This window comes from Lissotriton helveticus, chromosome 10 (genome assembly GCF_964261635.1).
Source record: "Lissotriton helveticus chromosome 10, aLisHel1.1, whole genome shotgun sequence".
Lineage (NCBI taxonomy): Eukaryota > Metazoa > Chordata > Amphibia > Caudata > Salamandridae > Lissotriton > Lissotriton helveticus.
The window spans coordinates 240,553,893-240,572,234 of NC_136071.1; the positions used below are offsets into that span (position 1 = coordinate 240,553,893).

The 18,342-nt window shown below is 43.6% G+C and overlaps 1 protein-coding gene across 3 annotated transcripts in view; it reads left to right on the plus strand.

The window, feature by feature from the left end:
- The window catches only part of FLCN (folliculin), a 205,488-nt gene that overhangs the window by 90,922 nt on the left and 96,224 nt on the right, over window positions 1-18,342 (plus strand). For all 3 annotated transcript variants that reach the window (XM_078665222.1, XM_078665221.1, XM_078665223.1), the window contains exons 8-9: window positions 4,234-4,347; window positions 11,777-11,900. In XM_078665222.1, coding sequence (XP_078521348.1) covers window positions 4,234-4,347; window positions 11,777-11,900 — 238 coding nt within the window. The remainder of the gene's footprint in view (window positions 1-4,233; window positions 4,348-11,776; window positions 11,901-18,342) is intronic.

Here is an 18,342-nt window from a genome sequence, read left to right on the forward strand (position 1 = left end):
TGTTCAGTGTCTCAGATCATCTGCTCCTAAAGCTCCAAGTGCTAGTTGGTTGTACTAGTCTTTCACTTTCCCTCCACATCAGACAAGTTATCATTCTCAACGAAATCATCATCATCTGGAGTATTCACACCATAAAACCTCTCCTCAGTAAGATCATCCTTTGCGGTATCATTATACCTTCTCGTTTTAGCCACCTTATGCTCTGCCTTTTCTTTAAATGTGGTTTAGTTATGTGCTTGGCACCAGTCTTACAATGGTCTTTTCCCTTTGGGAAACCAAACTACATCTGCTTTTTAGTCTTACCTATAGTCAATCTAGATTTTTAGGTCTCGCCTGGCGTTGCAGCGCACAGGCGCTGCTCGCTCTGTGACATCTTCTTGGAATCAATACATATTCAGAATGGCACTTTAAGTCACGTCCTTGTTTTCAATTGGCTTGCATCATCGTTTATGTTAAACGCAGGCGCGTGATTGGGAAAAGGGTTTTTTGTTACCGCCCTGTCCAATTTTAGGACGCCCATCTGGACAGGCCAACGCCATCTTTGTTTGCGTGACGTAGGAGGGTGTGCTGTCAGCTCTGTTTACGGGAAACGCTGGCTCCTCATTGGAAATCCTACCAGCTCCTCCCTCCCCTTCCCCCCCACCCAAAAGCAAACTCCCCAGAGATGCGCTGTTCATTGTTCATGGGCTTACATCGTGGAGTTGCTGGAAGCGCCCCTTGCTTTTCTCTGCCCCGGGTGCCCGCACACACAGAGGTGGAAAGATTACCATCACTCTGGGTGGAGTCCGAGGCTCAGGGCACGTTCCTCATTATGCTTTACCCGCCCTCTTCCTTTTCGTGGCCACACTTGTTTTGCCATGTTAGCTTTCTGAACCCCCGCTTCCCTTTCCCTCGCTCACTTGCGACAGCAGCTCGAGCTCATTTTGTAGCAGGCATGGGAGGCGTACGGGGAGAGCAAGGCAGCTTTGACACTGGCTCGGAGGCACTGCTCTCCTCCCTTCGCGCTGCATGTGTCTGCTCATGCAGCTGCTACACTCCCAGAGGCCAGCCAACCGCAGCACTCCGCAGGCGAGTGACTGTCTCTTAGGCTCCACTCCAGTATTTTCCAGAATGGAAATGTCCTCAAACATTCACGGGACTCAGAATTGTAATACAATGCCAGTCCCCTGGTTTAACCAGATTACATCTCCCTGCCACGGAGCCCTGACGAGGAACCTCGCTTGATAAGGTTTATCCAATTCTCTATACCTTTAGACTGTGTGGTCGCATTTCAAATGCGATTAATAAAAAACAAAAAACCGAGGACGTGCTGTAAAAAAGCATATCTTGTATTTATACCACCAGTGTGGTAGCACCATCTGCACATGTGCAAAACACACCATCTGTGACATCATTCGGGTGCACTAACAGGGCATTCTGTACTTGCGCACCTCCTCCGCTATCGGGGGATGTTTTTTAGTTTTTCTTGTATCAGGGGCCATGAGAGTTTTAAGGACGTCTGTTGGTAGGTGAGTGGACTGCAAGCAGGTGGGGCCAACACAAAAATGTTAAGAGGTCGCCCGGGCCATTACCCTCAAGGGAAGAGGCACTTACACAGAACACAGACCGACTCTCTTATCTTTAGACTCGAGCTTCGGTGCTGCTGACTTCTGTTGCTCAACGCTTCAAATCACATTGCATTTGCGAGTAGATATTGGCCTTTTTTATTTGGGTGAAAAAACTCACTTTCGTGCTCTAGATTGCTTGCTCTGCAGCGGGCTTTTGTCCCCAAACCATATTGTGATATTTTGCCCATGTGGTTTTAGTAGTCCGTCCATGTTCTTCACTGTTGTGCATGTGCCTCTCCTTAGTGCCCTTCAAGTTTTCAGGTTGTATCTTATGTTATGTCCGGTTTATTTTTTTCGTGTATCACAAACAAAATACGTGATTTGTCACATTGAACACAGGGCATTCACGCATAGATGTTGCCATTTAATTTGCCTTTCTTTTAGGGGAGCTGAGTTTGTGCTTAGCGGGTGGTGCAACACCTGGTAGTTTATGGTACTTAAAGGGCGGATTTTATTTTCCTTACTAATACAATAACAAGTTGCCAGTGCCATAGTGTGTCACACTTTGATCACACAGCATTGGCACACAAATGATGGTGTTTGTTACCTTGTTACAAATATCCGCCTTAGCACTCTAGGCTAGTATCTCGCAGGTGGGCTTTGGTCCACCGATCCATATTGTACTAGATCACCGGTCAAACAATTATAAACTGCCCTTCGATTTCAATTTCAGGCTTGAAAACACGGCATTCGCGCTCGCACTTTGTGTTTTTCTGCAAATTCTCTCTTTCACTTCAGCGCTACAATGCTAACATTGTAAATCTACATTTTAGTTTTAGTAAGGGGAAATTACGTTATTTAATCGCAATCGCCAGCTACCGATGCTAGGTTGCACTATGCTTAGAGCATATTCCAGGGCTCTAGATTCTGTTTCACTTGTGGGCTTTAAGCACCGCATTCCTGCACATGCTGTGTTTTTGACCAATTTCCTCACTTTCGCTACATTGCTCCACAGCTTAGATTGTTGGCTGGAAAATGGCATTATTGCTCACAAGCAGTGCAGTTTCTTACTTTAAATTCAGTGCTACAAACCTCACATTGTAAAGTTACAATTTTGATCCAGTACGGGGGGATTATGTGATTTGATCCAAAGCACCAGAGTCCGATGCTATGTTGCTCTACGCTTGGAGCATATTCCAGTGTGCTACATTTCAGTTTCTCTTCTGGGCTTTTTTTTTTAGTCCCTCCTTCTGCTCTTCTCCTACTCTATCCTTCCTTATACCTCATACTGCTCTCCACACTTTCCTTTATTCAAAATAACGCTAATCTACTCCACGCTTTTTTCCTTCTCCCTCATACTGCTCATCCCCGCACCTTCTGCCTTATGCTACTCTCCTCCTCACTATACTTCATTAACCCTCGTGCTATTCTCCTACTCACTCTCCTTCCCAAATCTTAAACACTGCTCTTCTCCTTCTAACGCTATACTTTCACCTACTACACAACTAACAAATACAATTCTAACAACATAGAAACACAACATATCACATACATACACTCAATAATACATAGCTATAATACAATACAATTAGCAAAGCAAATGGCTTTAACTTAAACAAAGGCAAGACCTATTGCTTTTCCAATGGTTGTTCATATTTGCTCTTTTTAGGTCGCTTTACCCTCACGTACCTTATACACCCATTTACTGAGCCACAACCTTAGACCTTTCAGCCTTTACCAGTTCTGGGTCTATATATGAGTAATGATGACCTTTATCAGCAGGACCTGCTGCATCTCCACTGAAAACATTTTTTTTATTTTGTCTTAAAAGATTACTTACTTTCCCTGACTTGTTCATCTCCCCCATATATTTCTGAACCCCATCTTGTATAATCCTCATAATCTACTCCTCCAAAACGATATGGATGCTAGTCACATTTTTGCCACCTTCTCCCCAGAAGGTATTCCATCCACTTATTTTGAATCCCACTAACTGGCATAACTCTAACTGCCCAAAAAAGATGCCAAAGATTAGATGAAGACAAACCCAAACTACCTTAATTGGAAGGACCTCTAGAAGTGAACCACGCCGGGAGTGGCCACTCTGTTCCCGAAGAAAATAAAATCTCAAAGATGCCTTAGTAAATAGCTCCTAAGGTCTTACAGGGTTTCAGCAGGCAATGGAAAGCTATATAAATGATACAGTAATGCCAGCACAAGATCTAATCACAATTTTCAAGATATGAGATGGGTGTGTTTGGGACATTGCACATAAGCCCATCATGAGATGATCTAAGAGGACTTTCTCCTCAAGCTGAATATGTCTGACCCAGAAGCCGGCCTGCACAGTACAGATAATTGCTCTGGTGCATTGTCAGTTCCTCTATGCCATTCCAATTTTCCCATTTTTTGATTCGCCCATATTAAGGCTAAAGGGGGATGTGTACTGATATCGTTCAGGTTGGAAGTTACATGCAAGAAATATTTGGCATGGTTCCATCTGAGCTCCCACTTATTATCTTGTGGCTGTGTTGAAGAAGAATACTTTTAAGCCTGAAATGTAGAAGTAAACCACTTTAAGACCAGTCCTGACAGCAGGATCGGTCTGTGCAGGGAAACCTGTGTAACACATATTATAAAGAAGTTTGTACAGGATAATACATGATGCTGCTTGCATTTCTTCAAGGTTCTGGGATCCTCTGCATTCCGAATATTGGCATGGCACGTGCTGATGGGAAATCAAGTTATATGGAAAGGGCAAGATCGAGATTTGATTCAGTCCGCCTTCCAGGTCCTCCAGGTAAGTCTGTTTTATTTACAACTATTGTAATGGCGAGTACACATTTAATGGTGATCTGCTTCCGGAATATAATTAGATTATGCACCTTGTACAAGGAAAGGGGCAGCGAATCCCAAAGAAGAGCAGCGCTGACAAAGAGTGACCTCAGCAATGTCTCACCTGCTTATACTTGAGGATGATGACTGGAAGAGCGCACCCTGTTCTCAGAAGTATAGTACATATACTTCCGCTGAGATAGTGGGGTCCCTTTCAATTGAACGTCCTATGCATGCCACACAAGGGCTTGAAGATGATCCTTTTCATAATAGGTAGTTAATGTAGGCGGTTAAGAGCAACCGTGACAGATGTTAACCCTTTTAAATGCGCTGCCGGTGATACGGGGTCCAGAGAATTACGATAATCTAGGTGAATAAGAATAGTTGACTGAATCACTAACAGTCATGCAGAGAAAGGTTAAAAAAAACCCAGAAAAAGGGCAAGATTTGTTGTAACAGCCATATAAGAGAGAAACAGGTTCTAGATGGATAGTTGGCCTGGCTAGTGTAGGTCAGCTTGTGGTCCAAACGGAAACCTCACGACATGTCAGCAGAAGTGAGATGGAGACCTTATGCAGTTAACCAAAATTTCATGGGAATGGTGGAGGTGGAGGTGGGGGAGCCATTAGAGCAAAACTGGAGTTCTATCCTATCTGCATTACATTTCAAGAAGTTAAGAGACTGACAGGGGGTTACAGCTAGCACACAGATGTGGAATACTGCACAGGGAGTTAGACACCATGTTGTCAACAGAAAGTAGTAATTGGGTGTCGTCCCGTAGTTCATAGATTTGTCCGCGTATGATTGAATAAGCTAGGCTAGAAGATCGTTACATACAAGTTAAAAGGAGCAGGTCTCAATAAGAGCCCTGTGGAACATCCGGCCGCAAACCTTAAACCCAAAACAAAATGAGAGGAGATGAACAGCCTGATATCTGCTGTCCAAATAGAATTGTAACCCTTTGAAAGACTGAGTCCCAAATGCCTGTCTTAGCCAGCCTTAAAAGCAGTTTGTCATGCAACTCCATATAGAAAGTAGGAGTGGGCGTAACTTGCATAATTTACTGGAGCACAATTACAGCAAAATGATGTGAGACTAGGTGGACCTACGCATGGAGCGTAACCCTACATTTAGCGCTTTTTTCTTAGCACAAAATCAATCAATCAATTAAAATGTATCCTTGCAGCCAACATGAATCACCTGCCTTTCTCACTCTGTTCCAGTACTCTTGCAGTAGGTATTTTTGTCTTAAATACCCTAAATTATGCAAGCATGCATAATCGTGTACTTTTCTGTAATTTTGTGTCACAAGGGTAACCTGAAACAACTCCAGCGTAATTTAAAAGAAGTTCCCAAGCTTAAACGGAAGCAGCAGACAGATCAAGCAACACCAAAACCCACAAGTGCCCATTGTCTGCCGACATTTGAAGGTCTATCAGGATAGACACCAAAGGTTTCTGTCCCATGCACAGGGTGAAAGCCGGATTGTATGGGGTCTACGATATTATGGTGTTCCACAAACTGATAGATATGCATATTGATGAACTTCTCCAAACTTTTTACACAAAAAGGCAGCAGTTATATAGAGCAGAAAACGCTTAGGTGGCAGGGTCAGCATTGGGCTTCTTCAGTAGTGGCACAACCAAGGCTTTTTTCCACTCCGGCACTGTCACATTCAAGATGGATTTATTACAGAAGTTCAGGAGAGGATTTGCCGAACGGGGAACTTCCACTTTCAAAGCTACTAGAAACATCTGGTCCAGAGGAGATCTGAATGTGATTGAATTCAACAAATCCACAAGCACCTCAAGGGTTAACTGATCAGACTTCGAAAGCAGGCATCTCATCTTCACAACTCGGACTAGACAATGCGTCGGAGTCATTTGCATTGATGACACAACTATTAGTCAGGGCTTACAGATTTTCAGAGACCTTAGAAATGTTCTCATCATAGAAGCTGGATAATTCGTCCCACCACTGCTCTGTATGGTTGAAGGTCTGGCTAGTGCACGATGGTGATAACAGGGAGCGTACAACTGGGGAAATCTCCTCGGTGTAGGATTACAAAAGAATTTTTTTTAATGGCCATGGCTGTTTGTACTAACTTTTGGAAATTTTAATGCCAACTTCAGGTTAAATCTAGACTCAAGAGTATAGTTGGTTCACCAAACTCTTTCTAGATTTTTAGAGCCAATGTTTGCTTTCCTCAGAAAATCATTATACAAGATGAAAAACCCATTTGTGCTGTGGGCTAGTAAGAGGAGAGCACAGTAATTCTGCTATTCTTGCCCACTAACTCATTATTAACATAGGTGTACCTGTGCACACAATATTAAGGTTCCTTAAATTCTGTAATTTAATATAAATAGTGTAAAAGACTCACTAAAAAGCATAAATAATGTGAAAAAACATCAGACTGTAGAGACCCTGTCAGGTTAATGTGAAAATGGATTCTAAAGAACGTGGTCATCTGAATAGCATATTAGTGTCCAATAACATAAAACAAACGAATTGTGCTTATAAACAACACTTTCAGCATGTTTCCATTGTCCAGTTTTATCGCAATGTTAAAAGTAAATTTTGAGTTGTGATTGGCAACTCTGTTTCCTCATTTCCTCATTGCACAGTTACCCTATGACGCCGCCCTTCTTCCTCTTAGGGTTTGACATTTAGGGGTCAGTTACAAGTTGGCTGAATCATCTAGATTATTCCAAACCTAATAACTTTTCCGCTCACATTAAATTGGGAGCAGAAGAATGCTGTTGGGCAAGTTGGGGGTAGCGACAAGTACCCGAAAAGCTTGTTGCCTTGCAAGGCTATGCCCATTGAGCATCAGGCCGCGAGTGGGGGCAGTAATGTGCCGATGCCTCCAAGCCCTGCAGCGTACGAGTTTTTACTGTCCAAACCGGGCCTGGTGTTCATGCACCTTGGAACTACGGGGGCAGGAACACCATAACAGTTGTGTTGTTAGCCTTCTTCCACCACCCCTCTCTTGCATGCTGACATGGTTCTTATGTGTCATTCAACTGTAACTGTAAAAATGTTTCTTATTACTGGACATGGGTAAAGATTGCATGTGTGTTGAGAGAAATCATTTTCTTATTTTAATTGCGGCTGACTTAGCTGAGTAGAGATTGAAACAAATAACAATGTGGTGTGTTTTACTGTTGCCTTAGTTGTACAGTCAATGTTCAATTGAACAAGTGTTCCTGGGCGATATGTATCAAAAAGTCATTTTGCGATTCTCAAATAGCGATTTTTGCGAATCGCTATTTGAGAATCGCAAAATGCTATGTACGTAGGATTTGCAATAAATTTTGCGAATCCTACATATTCCTTAATTGCGAATCTCAAATTGCGATTTGCAATTAAGGAATACCTTCCCATTCATTCCTATGGGCCTAGAGGCCCATAGGAGTGAATGGGAAGACATTCTCAATTTGGGATTAGCAATTTGCGAATCGCAAATTGAGAATGCAATTTCAAGGGTACAGGGGTGTCCAAATGACACCCTGTTGCACCCCTGAAATAAGCATGGGTGCACATGTGGCGCACATACCTGCCCTAAGAGCATGTATGTGCTTCACATAGCACTTTGAAAAATGCAAAAAAGTGCATTTTTCAAAGAAATCGCAAATTACAACCAACTTGAAGCTGGTGGTAATTTGCAATTCCTTAAGGCGAAATTGCACTTTTTTGGTGCTTCTTACATTGCAAAATAAGGAATCGCAAATATTGCAATTCCTTATTTTGCACGCACATTTGTGCTTGATACATATGGCCCCAAGTTCTTAAACAATGACCTTAATTTGCAATAAATATCAATCTTACTAGAGAATGCAATTATGTAAATCTTGAAGATTCTAATCACCCTCACTCAAGATCAGCAGGGTTGATACTTTCTGGTATGTCGCATGGGGAAACTTAGAATATTCTACGTCTGTCATTGTTCTTGGGAAGTAAGGTTCATGAGCTACTTTCACCCCCTTCTAGATTGTTGATGATATTTTGGTTACATGTAAGAAAAGACATGGCACTAGAGGTAAATAAATAAATGAGCTGCGTGAATTTATGGGAGAAATTAAGTTGTCCAAAGGGCCTTGAGTCATTCTTTGAGGAGTTGTTCATGGCAAGCCAGAAGGTAATGCCTGCCAAATGGAGATGGTAAATTACCTTCCTTGTTCTCTACAGTTGATGGTACCATACTTTTACTCACTTTATATTTATCATTTTTGTGTGGCACCCTAGGGATGCCATCAGACCATGCATGCTCGTTTTTTGCAAAAAATGTTGGTGGACATCTGTGAGGCAAAGTTGAAGCATGGTAGACATTTTGACATTTATCTTTAACCCTTGATTTCGAATTGGTTGCATTTATGTATTGGCGATTGAGTGTTCATGGGCTACTGGGAAATGAGTGCCCCATAATTTTATTCACTGACATGAAGTGAAGGCAACTGTGCATAAGATGGTAAGATCCTGGAGATGCGCACTCTATCAATCTCTCTGTTCTTCTATACTTTTATTAATGCTATTTTTTGTGTCTTACTACTTTTTTATAGCAATCTGTTAGAATTGCGGTCTCTGGTTGGCAGTGGTTTACACACTGTCCAAGCAGGGCCATTCAATGTAGTCATGGTAAGTAAGTTTCACCCTCAGTATAACCTGTGCTCATCCCCATGGTAACTTGGTAAAATCAGGCAGGCTTTCCCTCAGGGGAAATGTGTAAAGTATTTGTACAAACACACAGTAACGCAGTGAAAACACCACAAAAATACTCCACTCCAGTTTAGAACAATAACCAATATTTACCCGAATCAAACAAGACCGAAACGGCAAAAATTCAACATACACAAACCAAACTACGAATTCCCAAAGATTAAATTCAGATATTCTGCCTAGAAACACAATTGCTCCAATTGGGGCTATAACAACGTGCTTGATGGATATGAGTCTCAAAGTTCGGGGTCAACCACGATGGAGTGTATGCCGGCTACGGAGTCGTACAGACCCCGGTTACAATACCCTAGAAACAAAGACAAAACAAAGACGTTGCAAGGCGCTGGGGAGGTGAGGCATTCCTGGGGCCGGTGCGGCATTAGTTCCTTACTATCAGTGCAAGTCGTTGGTATGTCGATGCTCGGGATAGCGCGTTGCACAACGGAGGTGAGGCACCAATGAAGCAGGTGAGGCATCACTGAAGCAAGTTGGGCGTGGGCTCTGGGAGGCGGTGCGGAGTCGTTGAGCCGGTGAAGCCTGGGATGTTGCAAGGCATAGGGGAGGTGATGCGGCATTGGTGACAAGGCATCAGTTCTGCTGGCGGTGTGGGGTCGATGACCTTTCGAGTGTCAAGCCATGTGGCATCTAATTCACGCTGTTCATGTCACACCGTGGGACCACAGGTGCTGCGGCGGAGTCGAGTGTCACAAACTTCAGTGACGTGGTGCTCAGGACTCATGCTGTGGCAGACCTTCGGAAGCGCTGTGGCGGTGGCGGGCCTGCATTGTTAGTCGCATCATTGCATTGAGTGTGGACCATGGCTCCGGTGGAGGCAGCAGCATGGCGTCGAAGAGTGGTGCAGACTCTGAAGTCGCACTCTAAGTCGATGTGTTGGTTTCTTCTAGTTGAACACAGCAAACTCTCTTCCAATGGCCCAGGAACTGGATTTGGCACCACTTGGAAGAGCAGGGCTCCCAGCAGAAAAGCCCAGATGCTGCAGGTGAAGTCTTTGATGGCCCTGAGTCTTCCAACAGGAGGCAAGCTCAACTTAAGTCCTTGGAGAAACTTTGAAAGCAGGAGGTAGTAAGTAAAGTACAGTCCTTTCACTCCCAGTTCAGAAGCAGCAGCAGCAGGCCAGCACAACAAAGCCAACAGCATAGTGGCAGTCTCTACTTACAGCAACACAGCTCTTCTTCCTGTCAGAATGCCCTCAATCCAGAAGTGGGCCGAGTATATGGTGTCAGAGGCCCAGTACTTATACCCATTTCAGCCTTTGAAGTTGGTCAACTTCAAAGGAAAGTCTTTGTAGTGCACAAGACACTGCCCTTCCTCGCCCTGGCTCCAGACACACTACAGGGGGTTAGAGGCTGCTTTGTGAGGGGACAGGCACAGCCCAATCCAGGTGCAAGTGTCAGCTCCTCACACCACTCTAGCTTAGGAAGACCCATCAGTCTGGTGATGGTTCATCAGGTTATGCAGGGTGCACCTTAGTTCCCTTTGTGTGTGACTGTCTAGAGTGAATTCACAAACCCCAACTGTTATCCAACCCAGACGTGTACTCTAGGAACAGGCAGAGGCACAGAATGGTCAAGCAAGACAATGCCAACTTTCTAAAAGTCGTATTTTAAGACCTACAATTGAAAAACCAACTTCACCAAACTCCAATTTTCTGTTGGGCCCCAATTGGAAAATACACTTGTAAAATGTTACAAAGCGCACCTATGAGAGAGATAGGCCCTGCTGTAGTGAAAAACAAATTTAGCAGGACATGTAAAACTTAAAACCACATGTCCTACCTTTTAAATGCACTGCACTCTGCCCATGGGGCTACCTAGGGCTTACTTTAGGGGTGCCTTACATGTAATAAAAGGGAAGGTTTGGACCTGGCAAGTAGGTGTACGTGCCAGGTCGACCTGGCAGTTAAAAACTGGGCACACATGCTCTGCGGTGGCAAGCCTGAGACACGATTGAAGGGCTACTTATGTGGGTGGTACGCTCAGTGCTGCAGGCGCACTAGAAGCATTTGGTTTACAGGCCCTGAGCACACCTGGTGCACTGTACTAGGGATGTACTAGTAAATCAAGTAGGCCGATCTTGGAGAAACTAAATACTATTACGTTTTAGATGTACAGCTTTTGCACTTTAGCACTGGTCAGCAGAAGTAAGGGGCCTAGAGTCCTAAAACCAGAAAAAACAGGAGGAAGAAGGCAAAAAGGAGGGGATATCCACGAAAAAGAGTTATTTCCAACATAATCTTTCACTTTACTGATTACAGTTTAGCGTTTTGCACTGTCCATAAGCAGAATGCATGCAAAAAAGTGAAACAGGGCCTTGAGCTTGTGATGGAGAAATCTTTAAACCGACAATGTAGTTTAGATTTTTTTAGGGGGGGGGTTGGAAAAAGGCAGAAATGTCAGTCTGGATTTTGGAACATTGCCTCTTCAACGCTTCTTTATTGTTTATCATTCATCATTGAGAGATACGGAAATTACATGGTCTGAGTTTCTTGTGCCGATATTATTGGAATATGACAACATGATTGACCGTGGAAAATGAAAACTTGATTGACACAATTTGTTTTGAATCTATTGTACAGTTTAAAAGTCAATAGATAGGATGTTTTTGAAGAGTATTTCTAGTTTGCCTGAAATGTCTATTTGTATTTTCTCCCATAGGCTATGTTACCTGTTGGATGTGTGCGAACTATCCCATATAGTGAACAGTACGAGGAGACGTATCGCTGCAACTTCCTGGGGCTCAGCCCTCATGTGCAGATCCCACCACACATACTGTCGTCTGGTAATAGCATCACGTTTGTTTGAGACTGTGCCATTGCCACCACCTTACATCCTCTTACCCCAGTTATCTCATAGAGTGCTGACTTTACTCCTACCCAATGCATGACTTGAGTGATAGCCACATCATTCACAGCTTTCCATTATCTGTTCCCACCGGTGTGAGAGCATTTAACCAAAGTAAAGCCTCAACCACCTGCGCTCAGTCCCTTTCATGCTTTTTGTTGGCAACTCCCCTTTGTTGTTAGTGCTTGGACAACTCATGTAGATAACATCTGGCATTCAGAGTTGAAAATGGAACAGATACCTCTTGCTTTATATTGCTGAGATTTAACACAATTTAAGGTATTTAATGGTGGTAAAATGTTTGAGTGACTGCACCCATATATTCCCCATCATAAATTAATTGAGTATGTATAATATTGATCCAAAAATGAGAGAGGGTAATTTTGAGCAACCCGGGAATATTAAATTTTCCCTTTTTCTTTTTAACATGTTTACCTGTATCTCCCTGTCTTGATCACTAAATGTTTTCAGCGGAGATTAAAAAACAGAGAACATGTTTGAATGAATCAAACTGAATACAGACTGTGTTTTGCACATCATTTTTTTCACTTGTTATTTATTTGTTCATACTTTTAGCCCTTTGTATATTTGTTAATTTTATGTTGCTCAATTTTTTTTATTTATTTCTTATCCCTGCCTTTTTTTCTTAACAATTAGATTAAATCAACAAATTAAAGTTTAATTTGGATTTTTGACCTAGCCCAGGGCCAAAAATTCTAGATGCAGGGTAGACTGTGTTCCTTCCAAATGAGACAAAAATGAACAGCTAAAACTTGGGTCTCATTCTCGGGTTAATGCCACCATGACTCATTTAATAGGCTTATACTGTTGACACCTGCTGTTCTTAGAGTGCCATGTAACAGAGAGAAGTTGGAGTTTAAGAAAGTGTGATTAAAGAATTATTGTAGTGCATGGCCGCTGATGCTCCCGCTGAATAAATACATGCTTAATATATTTGCATATTTTATGAGTCAAAATATAAAACCTAAACGTGGCTCACTGCAAGTCTCATTTGGCTTTGCATTCTAATTCAGAACTATTCTTAACTGTAAAAGCTGTCTAAGTAAATGCAGCTTCAGTTACATATATTTTATAAACAGCACTTTATTTTTATCTGCTCACATGAAGCTATTTGATTGGAACTTGAGTAGTTATCAGAACGAGATGCATTTTTGTTTCCAATATGTAAGTCTGTGTCCCTAGCAAGTACCTGTCAGTTTTGTAAAATTCATAAAATTATAGGTGTTATTTTAGTCATATTCCGAGAACTTTGTGGTATGTTCCTTTTTCATTCCCAAATAAGGTGTCAGGAGGAATGGCCCTGCTCCACTAAGAACAGTCTAGCCCGAACTGTCAGTCCAGATCCTCTCGGAACTGAAACATATGCACATTCAAGGTACTAGACTTTGGCTTCACCTACCTGAACAGTTGTATCTCCCTCCAACAACCACCCAGACACCGCTGCTTCGCATCCCATGCATACACAGAACTAGATCAGCAGGACGGGTGTTCTCTTACATAACTCCTAAAGCGTGAACAGCCTACCACACCACATCTGAGCCTCCTCCTCTCTTCTTGATTTCAGCAAGAAGCTGAAGTCCCAGCAGATCAATTAACTACCCTACCATAGCAGGGCTAGACACACACCAGTTCAGCACCAGGATACCCTCACAGGTAATAGTGTTCTTTACAAATACACAGAACATAGCTAGCAAAGACTGGTTTCGCCTTGATTAGGGCTCAACAGTTGGGTATAGCTTAGTTCTAGTGGCAGAGTGAAAACGGGACCCACGTCTGAGCACACCCTTTCCACTTAGGGCTTTGCATCAAACACATGTGATGGGTGGAATGCTTGCAATTTGTCTAACCACTGGCAAGCGTTACAACCCATCTCCCTTTTCTGCCTTGCTCACTTGGCTCCTATACATGTCTAGCTAGTGTTGCCAACTACTAGTGTTTGGTTTAACGTCCATCAAATATCATGAATGTGGTTTTGGTTATCAGTTTTCTTACCATTGATAAATTAATGTTCATAGCATAGTTTGCTGTGCATACACATGCTCTGCATACTTCTGCTACCTAGTATGGCCATTGATGTTTTCAAGTTGTTTTTCTTCTGAGAAGTATTGAGGCAGAAGATACCTTGCTTAGCCCTCAATACAGGACAAAGACTCCCCCTTAGTTTTTTTTCTGCCATCAGGTTGGGATGTTTCAGTCCCAGCGCAGTGACTGATGACCTCTTTTCCGTGACCTTCAGTGACAGTCATTGCGAATTCTACCACAGTGATAGTAGAACTTAACATTGGATCAGCGACCGTGTAGGTATTGAATTCAAGCAGCTTTTATGTAGCTTTCTAGAGGAAACTCAGGTTGTATTGAGTATCACTGTTGGAGGAGCGTGTTGTGGAGAGAATATCCTTCCAATTCTATTCTAAATGGAACTCAGATTTCCTTTGTCTGACCAGCATTGGGTCTGTAGCCTCTGCCCATCTTCAGAGCATGGGAAGTCAACCCTTTCAGCGTGTAAGGCATTCAAGTGCAACAAGACCATCCTTTACTGGCGGACAACACCAAAAGATGCAACATCAAGACTCACCCGAGACATCAGACCCTGTTCAGATCTGAGGATATCATCGGTGCCTAGCAAGAACAGCCTAAACATTCAGGTATTCAGCCAGTGCAGGGATAGCAAAACTCAGAGTCTTTGTCCTTGTAATAATATGATCTGTAGCCGAGTAGTATTGATTGATAATGGTTTATTGATGGATTTCATAAGGATCATATAAGTATACTCAAGTCTCTCTTAAGCCCCACCAGGAGCAGCTCTCTTGCTACTCAGCCCTCTCGTCCAACTGTCATCCATCCCTAGGCACACCACACATTCCATATTACCTCATACACTCAACATTCTACCATTCACCCAGGTAGGCTGAGTAGCAAGACATGTAATCATTTAAGTATTATTCAAGTCTCTCCTAAGCCCCACCAGGAGCAGCTCTCTTGCTACTCAGCCCTCTCTTCCAACTGTCATCCATCCCTAGGCACACCACACATTCCATATTACCTCATACACTCAACATTCTACCATTCACCCAGGTAGGCTGAGTAGCAAGACAGGTTAATGGAAAAGGCACATGGCATCCAAACCAGGATACTACAGTCCTCCAATGGTTTGGAGGCAGAGGAACTTGCATTGTGCCAGTGCAAAGGCCCCAGGACAAAAACTAAGCCTCCATTCCACCATGTTCACTCGAAGGTCAACCTCCAACCCCAGGGATTGACCTAAAAAATGTCCTTACGTTAAGATGAGAGAGTCTGGCATAGAGTCCTGTAGCGATCCACAAGTTGCGCTGACCTTCAGATCTGCCCCAGGGTCTGAGATCTCTTGATTCCGATTTCTAAGAAGATTACCTACCATTGCACCACCAGAGCTCACTGTTCCTAGGCCTCCCGCACGACCAGTAGCACCTCCTTGGGCACAGCCACTGCCTCTTTCCCTGGCAGCACAGTCCTCGCACCACTCACACCACACTGATACGGACCAAGGGAGCCTTTATGGTGCTCCTGATCCATACCTCTACCTTTTCCAAGGTGTAATAGTTAGGCTAGGAACACAGGAAAGTCGGGGGGTGCGCACTGCGAATATTTGAAAAATCCACAAAGGTTGTCGGGTATTTACTAACATTTGGATTACATTTTCCACCTAAATGTATTTGTAAGGTTACATCTTCAAAAGGTAGGCACATATGGCAGTCTGGTAGGAAAAAAGCATGTAACACCCTATTTATGTGGGTGTGTTAGTAAGGGTCTTGTTCATATGGACAAATATTTCCCAAGTCATCTTGGGATGGAGATGTCCCATGGAAGGATTGCCATGTTGACCTTCAAGCTGATTCTGACCTAGAGACCTATCTTTTTAAGGCTTCCCAACAGATGACACCACTCCCTACCATTCAGTGATACAGAGGGTAATGCAGTACCACATTGTAATGCCCATGTGGTTGAGAAGGAGGGCAATCTTTTTAATCAAATCCCTCTCTGAAATCAAAGTCTGTCAAGTACTTGCCCTGGCAATAAAGCATGGTGATATACAGTACAAATAACTTCAGGGACTACCCCCACACCTCCATCCACCCAATCGCCAACCCCCCAACCAAGTTTAGGTTATCACCCATTTGTCTGGGAAAAAAAACAAGGTGGTTCGAGACAACCACAGTTTACATTAGGTGTCGAGTTCCAGCTGATTTTCTAGTAGTGCACACAAGTACAAAGAGAACTTCGGGTCAGGCAAGAGAGGATGCTCCTCCTCCAGATAAGGAGAGCATGAAAATTGATGCAGATGTCGAGGCAGCCACTCAGTGAATATTTGCCAATTAAGTTGGACTTCTCTCAAGATATGATTGCCATCATTGTGAGGAGATGGAGGAGTTGGTGACCTCCCTAAAGCCTGCCACAAGAGTGGGCAAGAACTGGTCACAGAGGTGAAAGTCATCTTAAATGCGAATTCTGGTATGCTCTGGACTCTGTTGCCACAGTTTCCTGGGAAATTATTACCAGCATCTTGCTGAGACACCATGCCTGGCTAAGAGTTCCAGTCTTTAAACCGGAAGTCCGAGAGCACCTCATCAGTGTCCCATTTGATAGAAAGCATCTATTTGGACCTGAGTTTTGTTCCATGCTGAAAACAACTAAACACAGCAAGGACTGCCAAAAGGTGCACTGCACATTCAAATACTCAGGTGTGCCTTCCGCAAATGGGGTCAGAGGAGGTCCTAAGTCTTACTCAGAGCAGGGATATCTCCAATAACAGTCCTTTCAAGAAACCCTGGGACCCCAGTTCGTCATCAGAGAGGGCAACTCTGGCAACAGCAGAGGCAAGGGTAGAGATGACTCAACAAGGGTGCCTCTATCTCCAGGCATTGACTCGCCCATCGTTCCCCCAGTCATACAACACCTATCATGGAAAGATTTAGGTTATTCCTTCCAACTATGGAAAGCAATAACATTTGACAAATGGGTGCTCTCAGTGGTTCAGCAGAATACTGTTTAAAGTTCCACACCACATGTCTATGGTCCAAATACAGATACACCGGAGTTTATCCGTGAATTGTGGGGACACTTGCAATTATTCACAAACACGCATATCATATGTGGGGGGGATTGGAACGTGACTCTGGTGGACGGGCTAGACCGCTCCCCAAATTCCTCGGAACAGCATAAACAAGCAAGGACGACGCTGGGACATATGTTGAAAGATCTGTCATTAGCTGACATCTGGAGGCATCGGTATGCTACTGCACCAGGTGCCACTCACATCTCAGCGATTCACGGCAGTTGGTCTCGCCTGGACTACTGGTTAGGCACGAATAGTATTGCTTTATGGACACAGGGAGTGCAGGTCTTACCGCGCACGCTGTCAGACCACAATCCTGTCTTTCTACAACTCATGCTACCACATTACACACCACCCCCGTTTCAATGGAGGTTCAATTCACGAGCCCTTTCTAATACTGTTTATGCAGACACAATAACAAAGGCAACCAAGGAATATTTCCAAATTAACTCACCAGTAATTGAGGACCCAGGCCTACTATGGGAAGCCCTCAAAGCCACAACAAGGGGTGTATGCATAGGCACTACTATAGGAATTTTAAAAGACATTAGACGTAAGATTAATCGCTGCGAAACACGCATGAGGGACTTAGAAATGGCTTTTGAAGACACGCAGGATATCGCACTATTAGCAGAGTTGCGCCACTTACACACCGAACATCAAACTTTCGTGGACGATGAAATAAAATATCTAGATCGCAAGAACAGTGCTAGAACATTTGGGGAAGGGGGCAGACCAGGGGGAACTCTGGCAAGGAAAATATGCGAAGGAAGGGGTCACTCGGCCATACTTCGCGTTAACTCGAAAGACGGAGAGCCACAGACACAATCTGCAGACATCCTACATAACTTCGTAGATACATTTGGCACACTTTACAAATCACAACCCATAGCGTCGACGGACAAGATTCTTCAATATCTGGAGAATGTAGCAATAGGCTGGTTGTCGGATGAGCACAGAGAACATTTAGCGATGCCCATTACAGTGGAAGAGGTAACTGCAGTGATTAAATCACTTCCCAACGGCAAAGCACCGGGTACCGATGGGTACACTAATGAATTCTATAAACACTTTTCCGATATTCTTGCACCTTACATGGTAGACATGTTTGGTACCTCTTTCGAGAAGTCCATACTCCCACCCACACTCTGTGAAGCGATGATCATAGCCCTTTTGAAGCCCTCCAAAGACCCGGAGGAGTGTGACTCCTGCAGACCACTATCGCTCATTAATGTGGATTCAAAAATACTCGCGAAATTACTGGCGG